The sequence below is a fragment of the Camellia sinensis genome, chromosome 3, assembly GCF_055761805.1.
Source record: "Camellia sinensis isolate YWXY chromosome 3, ASM5576180v1, whole genome shotgun sequence".
In the NCBI taxonomy this organism is placed as follows: domain Eukaryota; kingdom Viridiplantae; phylum Streptophyta; class Magnoliopsida; order Ericales; family Theaceae; genus Camellia; species Camellia sinensis.
Window position 1 is genome coordinate 9,413,516 of NC_138963.1, and position 8,393 is coordinate 9,421,908.

General features: G+C 27.5%; 1 protein-coding gene across 1 annotated transcript; it reads left to right on the top strand.

Annotated features, from left to right (window-relative positions):
- Positions 1-3,397: 3,397 nt before the first annotated feature.
- Positions 3,398-6,482, top strand: LOC114294959 (nudix hydrolase 11). Its single transcript, XM_028239150.2, has 4 exons — positions 3,398-3,744; positions 4,426-4,568; positions 4,884-5,003; positions 6,125-6,482. Exons 1-4 carry the CDS (start codon positions 3,432-3,434, stop codon positions 6,401-6,403), a joined length of 855 nt encoding a protein of 284 aa, XP_028094951.2. The 5' UTR covers positions 3,398-3,431; the 3' UTR covers positions 6,404-6,482.
- The last annotated feature ends 1,911 nt before the right edge of the window (positions 6,483-8,393 follow it).

The window sequence follows — 8,393 nt, forward strand, 5'->3', positions numbered from 1 at the left end:
AAACTTTAGGCGATTAACACTTTTAGTAGCTAAAAAATAAAGATAACCAAAAAAAAAATTGGTAACTAAATATTTAGTAGCAAAAAAAAAAAAAAAATCATACTTTACGTGACTAAAACTTTAGTAGCTAAAATTAAACCTTAGATTTTAGGCAACTAAAATATTTAGTAGCTAAAAAAATAAGATAAAAAAAAATTAGCGACTAAAACTTTAGTAGCTAAAAAAAATAAGATGAACAAAAAAATATTTTGGCGATTAAAACTTTAGTCGTCCTAAATAATTGAAGTTTTTGGCGACAAAAAAATTTAGTCACTAAAAATGCGATATTAATTATTTGAAACCTTTTGGCGATTGAAAAAGTAGTCGCCAAATGAGAACTTTCGGTGACTAAATATTTTTTAGCAACCAATTACCTTTCCCGACAATCATTCATCGACTAAACTGGCGACCAAAAATTTTAGTCAGCAAAAGTTTTGAGCAACTAAAATGTGACTTTTGACGACTAAAAATTTAGTCGCCAAAAGTGTCATTTGTTGTAGTTTGAAGATGCCAATATTGATTCAACATTAAAAATAACCTATGAATTGAGCTCGAATCAGTTTTTATGTTTGTTTTTTGCTCAATTTCTGTCGTTGGAGAATTGCATTAGTTCATGCCCAATCAATGAATTACTTGGTGCATTTGTTTATTTAATTCTTAAATTGGTAAATCTTTTTTTAATGATAAATGTGCAATGATGCACCACATATATTTTTTTATTTTTAAAAATATAATTTTTGATCAATATTTTTAAACGAACATATTTAAAATTTAAAATTATATAAGATTACAATTATATTTGGAATTTCTTTTTAAACAATTTTAAATTTCAAATTAGATATGGATTAAATATGGCTTCTTTTTTTTTAATACTTTCTATATAAAGATTTTTAAATTTTGAAATTATAGATACGATTAAATTTGCTACATTTATAATCAAAGAAAAATTAAAAATTTACCATATTGATTATTATATTTAATAAAATATTTTTAAATTTTGAAATTATAGATACGATTACACGAGCCAACTCAGATTATCACAAATTCTTTGCTATATTTATAATCAAAGAAAAATTAAAAACTTTCCATATTGATTATTAGAGTATTTAATGAAACCGTAAGAAAAATATCAATAAAATAGAAAGAACTAAGAATACAACTATAAATGTAGTTTTTAAAATTAAAATTTTATAAAATTATATTAGAATTTGAGTTTCAAAATGGCAGTAATGTTTTTGCTTATGTAATAGTATAAATAAAAGAATATATTACAAAAAAAATCATCATTCAAAATAGACTAGCTAAGATATAGATACAATCTTTTGTTCATTTTCTTTATCTTTTACTACCTAAAATACACACGCGCGCGCGCGCACACACATATATATATAAAGTATACTCTTTATTTTTTCTATTTTTTTTTAATCTATGTATTCTAATCCTAGTATTATTTTACTTATTTATCTACACAAATTGTTTAAAGAGCCTTTCAAAAACTCTAAATATAATTAGCCTTAAAGAATTTTATTAAAATAATTATTACAATAACTATTGTAATAACTAATTTATTAGAATGACTAAAATAAGATGATACTATCTATAATAACCAATAAACTTTTTTTTCAAGAGCTTTCTAGAGATGCTTTTAGTAACATAGGGCACATGCTTGATGAGTTTATTCGTTACAATGGTTCTCTATAAAGGCCACAAAATATGTTCAAAACTTTTCCAAAACAATCAAGTTCTACAATGGCTTGAATTGCAACTTATGCATGCATGAACAATATCATTTAGAATTATATTAGAGTATTACGTTTAAGAAAAGTATATTAAGAATTTCTTTTACAAAAATGTTTAAGACCCCCTTTCCCCTCACTCCCTTTGACCCCCTCTCTTTTTTGATTGGCTACTTTTTCTTTTGTTTTTTATTTGAATAAAGATTGGGACTCCCTTTCCCCCACCCCCTTTTGACCCCCTTTCTTTTTTGATTGGTCACTTTTTCTTTTTCTTATTCTTTTTTTTCTCCTCCTCCAATCACCACCCGCCATGTGTGTGTGGGGGTGGTGGGGGTTGAAGTTTGAAGGGGTCTAAATCACTGCTGTTTTTTTTTTCCTTCTCCTCCAATCACCATCCGCCACGTGTGTGTGGGGGTTGTGGGGGTGGTGATTGGAGGGGGTCTCTATCAATGCTCTTTTTTTTATATATTACATTAAAGTGTTACACTAAAAAAAAAATTTAGAGTGTTATATTGGAGTGTTACGTTTGGAAAAAGTATTTTAAGAGATTTTTTTTGTATATTATATTAGAGTGTTACACTAACGAGTTTTTTTGGAGTGTTATGTTTGAGAAAAACATACTAAAGATTTTTTTATTTTATTGTTACATTGGAATATTATAGTTTGAAATTATATATTTGTTCAAAACTTACTAAAGAGTTTTTGTACTCCTTTTGAAATGTTTGAAGAATCTCACATCCTTTTGAAATGTTTGAAAAATCTCATATTTTAAGTCATTTTCGTATTCCTTTTGAAATATTTTTCAAATAAAAAGATTTTAATATAAAAATTCATCTCAAATTTGATTCTCATATATTGTATACCTTACATTTCTAGAACAAAAATAAAATAAAATAAAATAGTAGAAATAAGGGTATACCGTAAATTCAACTTTTAAATGATATATTAAATCTACCTTTTCAAAATCAATGGAACTAATTGGTCTATAAAAAAATTCTTATGACTAAATGGATCACAACTTCTCAAAATGAGATTTATAAGTAAATTTTTCATTATTTTACTTATTTATTCACACAAGTTGTTTAAAGAGCCTTCTAGGATCTCTAAATATAGTTAGCCTTGATGAATTTTATTAAACTAACTATTGTAATAATTAGTATATTAAGCATCTCCAATACACTAGGCATATAATACTTGTTAGTTAAAATACCTACTATGATTCACTTTTTTCAATTCCAATGCACTAGGCATATGATTAGGCATTTTGGCTCAACTCATTTTCACTAGCTACATATAGCTAGCCTTCAACGCTAGGCAAAATGTATTCAATCATTAGGATCATTTCCCTCCATCTTTGTTGTTGACGTGGAATTTTATAAAATTAATAATATTTGGATAAATAGCTAAAATAAAGAGCATGGTTGGAGTAAAAACATAAAACAGTTGATAGGCAAAATAAAATATATATTTTATAGTAATATTCAGATAGGTAAAATGCCTACTACCGTTGGAGATGATAAACTTTTTTTTAGAGAGCCTTCCAGAGATGCTTTTAGTAACATAGGGCACATGCTTGATGAGTTTATTCCTTACAATGGTTCTCTATAAAGGCCACAAAATATGTTCAAAACTTTACCAAAACAATCAAGTTCTGCAATGGCTTGCATTGCAGCCTCTGCATGCATGGACACTGAAGTGGGATGCCAAACCCTAAAGACCCATGACAGTGAAAAACTCCAAAGTCTTGCGAAGCTGCTTCGGTGTTACAGACCACCTAGTTTTAATGGAGAGATTGAGAATGCTAATCATGATCATGTTATGATGAGTTCGTCAAATATTACTAAGATCATGGAGTCTGTGGCAACTAAAGAGAGAAGAGCTGCTGTTTTGGTATGCCTCTTTGAAGGCCCCGGGGGCGAATTACGGGTCATTCTTACCAAAAGATCCATGAATCTGTCCTCCCACCCCGGTAATGTAATTTCCGTGTATATATCCGCTAATATTGAATAGTATTTATTGATATATTGGTGAATATCGGTATCAAAACATAAAATCCTGAAACATATAGATTGATACTTAAAATTCAAGCTTTTATCAATTATTTTTGTTTTCTTAAATTTGAGCCATTTTTGGTTTTTATGTCTTTTGAGGATGCCAACAAAACTTGTACCAAGTATTTTGGTGAGATTTCAAAACATTGGGATTTAATTTATCAATCATGGTATTTAGTGGTGTTTTTGGCTTCTGTATACTGATATATCTCAGATACTGATCAGAATGAAAATTACATTATGCCCCATAAGTTTTCTAATTTCATAATAAATATGTCCTTTTATTAATAAATCATCAAGTTAATTAACAGCTTTTAATAATATTAAAATTTTATTTCAATTAATAATTTAGATAATTTTATTATTATATAGGTGTACAGTTAGAAATTTCACTTTTTCAATTAATTCTGTTAAATAAAAAATTTTAACAGGGAATGTTTGTAATTTTCCAAACTATTGGGAACAATTCGTATTTTAAGCAAATCTCAGGGGGTGTATTTGTAATTTATCCTTAAAAAATTCATGACCACATTCAAGTATTGATCTGTATTGCTTGATACACCATTTTTAATAGTACTGAATAATCTAATAAAACACAGGAGAAGTAGCACTGCCTGGTGGGAAGGTAGAGGAAGGAGATGCAGATGACTCAGCAACTGCACTACGAGAAGCCATGGAAGAGATTGGCCTGGATCCTTCTCTAGTTGAAGTTGTTGCAAATCTAGAGCCTTTCTTTTCCCAGGTTTTATTAATGATCGAGAAATCAAATAATTTAGATAATTTGATAACGTTGTCAGTTTTTAGTTAAATAAAAAACAAGAAACAAACATTTTTGGTTATACATAAAGGGATCTATTATCCAATTTTATTACAACTCAATTTCTAACAAACATATATGATCCTCTGCTTCTTTTTTTCTTTTTTCATGTCCTCAACAAATCCTCATAAAACACAATAAAAAAAAAAAAACAAAGTATGATGATGAAGATCTATAATAGTTTAATTTCAGTTAATTTGCATATTATTTTCTTATTCTATGATGTGGGGGGTTGTGCAGCACCAAGTTATTGTGGTACCGGTTGTAGGCCTATTATCCAGAATTGGAGATTTCAAGGCCGCACCTAATGTTGATGAAGTTGATGCCATTTTTGATGCCCCTTTGGAGATGTTTATCAAGGTCATATATACCATCCTATCGCGATATTCTTCAATAATTACATGTCTATTCATACAAAAATATATATATATATATATATATTTGGTACAAATTGAGGTGGCTTAATATAAACCTTTGGATTAAAATCTAACATACTTAAGAAAAAAAAATATATATATATATATATATATATATATGTTTTTTATTTACACTAATAATATTGTTACATAATTTTTGTCTTAATTTTGTTGTATAAATAAAATTTTTCTTACAAAAAAGAAAAGCAATGTGAATAGAGTAACCTCTCTAGTAATAAGCCCCACCATGTCATGTGTATGGCTATCATTATTTTTAGAGTAATACTTTACGAGCTGACATTCAGCTGGTAATGACTAAAGTAAAATATTTTTTTTTTTATATATTGGTGAGGCCTGGTAGGTGTTTATCTTATAATGGGTATTTGTCAGATCAGTCATTTTTTATATCATTGTCACTATGTCCGAAATTTCCTCCTATTTTATATGATTGGTTTATGTGTCTGTATAAATATAGAATTTAATAATTTTATAAATAGAGAATTAATTCTGAAATCGATAACAAAAAATACAAGTGAAACAATATGAGTGAAGTAGCCTCTTCAATGACAGCCCCACCGTCTAATATGTATGGCCACCATCACTTCTGTAATTGAATTTATGTTTGTAAAATTTTTGAATTATTCAACGGACACAACCAATCACATACTTGATTAAATAAATAAAAACAAGTAAATATTATGACTGGAGTAACAATCTCTTACATGAGTGGAATGATGCCAGGGGAGGAGCTTCTTCAGTGGCAACCCCATTTTTAGACATGTATAACCATCATTATTTTTTGTGATCAGTTTTGTATCCATAAAATTATTGGATTATAATTCAATGAATACAAAATTAATTACAAAACTGATCTCAGAAAATATAAGTGGAGAAATCTCTTTCCCCAATGGTCCGATATGCCATTATATTATGTGATTGGTTTTATAATTGATTTTATATTTGTGAAATTATTGTATAAAAGTATTCTTATTCTTATTCTTAACTATGAAATGTTTTATTAAAAGTTTTTATTTTTTATTTTAATTTTAATTTGGATGATAATAGGAAGAGAGTCATAGATGTGAAGAGAGGGAATGGAGGAGTTGGAAGTACACAAGGCATCTATTTGACTATGAAACAGAAGAGCAAGGAGGGTTTCTGATAGGAGGATTAACTGCAAGCATTCTTATCAGAGCTGCCTCTGTCATATATCAGAGATCTCCTCCTTTCACCACCCACCATCTTGACTTTCAACAATTGCAAAAAACCATTATCCAAAACACCCTTAATGATTCCTATGATGTTGTTAAGGATTTGACCATTTATGCAACACAAAATGCATAGGTTATTATGTATATCATGTACGCATGAATACATGTAAACATCAGTCTAAATGAACTAACTTAAATTTTATTTTTAGATAGCTTATTTTTGTGAATTGAATCCACACCACCAACCATGCATGATGATGCCAAGCTTAGATCAAATCAAAATGAAACTTTATTGCCTAAAGGTCAAATATGTCCACTTTTCCATGAGATTAATTCCCAGTCTTCAATTGTCTTTGACCAGTTTATCAACCCACCAAGTTTCATCTACCCTAAAGTTGTTCACACATTTTTCTAATTGGATGTCTGAAAAGCATTTGGAATTATTATCAATATTAATTACGGTGAGTTTGGCAATTATTTTTTTAAGTAGCCTTTTATTGTTGAATTTTTTTGTTTTGTTTAAGATTTACGAAAATTATATTTACTTTCTGATCTTACTAAAGTAGACAGACTTGTAATGTTAATTTTTTTTTAAATCCACAAAAAAGCAAAAATAGTTGACTTTTTTTTTTTTTTGAATTATTTCAAAACTTTTCATTGTTTAGATCATTCTAAAGTAAATAAACGTGAAAAGTAATTTTTTTTTACATAATTATTAAAAAAAAAAAATCCTAAAGACACACATACACACACACACAAAAAGAGAATAAAAATCAGTGTGTTTGGTTTGAGTTTTTTGAATTAAATTTTTTGAAAATTGACTTTTTTGGTTTTCGTGCTTTTTTGTTTTTAGTGAATATTTTTTAAATTTTAAACATTTTTTTTACTTTTTTAGATGCACCTTACTTAGATATATCTAAAAAGTAAAAAATTTGTGAAAAAATATTTTAAAAAATTAATAAATACATAAAAATACAAAAAATGTACTGAATTTTTATATTTTTTTTGTATTTTTGGTATTTAGTGAATTTTTAAAAGATTTTTTTTACAATTTTTTTACTTTTTAGGTATATTTATGTTAGGTGTGTCTAAAAAGTAAAAAAATTACCTAAAATATTAAAAAAATTCAACAAAAACAAAAAAACACAATAAATAAGAAAATAAATTTTTTTTAAAAATATTTTTTGAAAAGTAAAAACAAGCCAGGTGAATGTGATTTTTTAGCTCTTTCAAGCAGAGTTTTTAGTATGCCTACATGACCTCCCAAATTATATCTGACGGGATGTGAGGGATCCTTTGATCCCAAAACTTGCCCCTTATTCCTTACGCACTTCCTAGTATATAATATAGTTGGGCTTTCTTCGATTAAGGCCTTGTTTGGAATCCTTCTTTTTAGTTAAAAAGTAAAAAAATTATTAAATTAGTCAAAAAGTGAACAATTCATACTAAAAAGTCAAAGATTCTCTTTTCTCTCTACTTTTTGCATATCTTTTTGTAAAAAATCAAAAAGTTATTCCAAACATACTAATTTTTTTTAACTCATATTTTAACTAAATAGCCAAAAAAATACTAAATTAACCTGTTTCCAAACGAGACCTAAAGGTTATAAAATCAACTTCTAAATTTAAAATATTAGTTGAGTAAAAAGTCTCTGATTTAGCCAAGTCACTTGTACAAAAAGAACGATAACATTTATGGTAGAGTAAAATTGAGGTAAAATAATAATAAAACCAAATAGAGATATGTGTACATGGATGGTGGGTGGGGCAAAAAAATGGGTCGGGTCAATTCAGACTTACAGAGCAAGTCGTCCAAAATGCGTCAGCAAATTGATATAAATGAGTGAGGAAAGTGAGAGGGAAAGAGTCATTAATTATGTGGTGGTTAGGCGTATTTGTTTGATTTTAAAAAATAACTTAATAAATGTCAAGATATAAATAATATTAAGCAATACTTCAAAATCATTAGGCCTCTTTTAAAAATATGTTATTTTAATAATTTTTTAAATTTTTATATAAAAATATATTAAAAAAATAATATAATAATTTATAATGACTTTTTAACTAAAATATTTAATTCCTAAACAAAATCTAATGTTAGACTAGTTTTGTTTGTGGGCCTTG

Excerpts from the sequence above, each read along its gene's own strand:
- LOC114294959 (XM_028239150.2), top strand. The coding sequence starts at position 3,432 with ATGGCTTGCATTGCAGCCTCTGCATGCATGGACACTGAAGTGGGATGC. Across the intron at positions 3,745-4,425 it reads GAATCTGTCCTCCCACCCCG|GAGAAGTAGCACTGCCTGGT; the intron begins GTAATGTAATTT and ends AATAAAACACAG. Across the intron at positions 4,569-4,883 it reads TAGAGCCTTTCTTTTCCCAG|CACCAAGTTATTGTGGTACC; the intron begins GTTTTATTAATG and ends GGGGTTGTGCAG.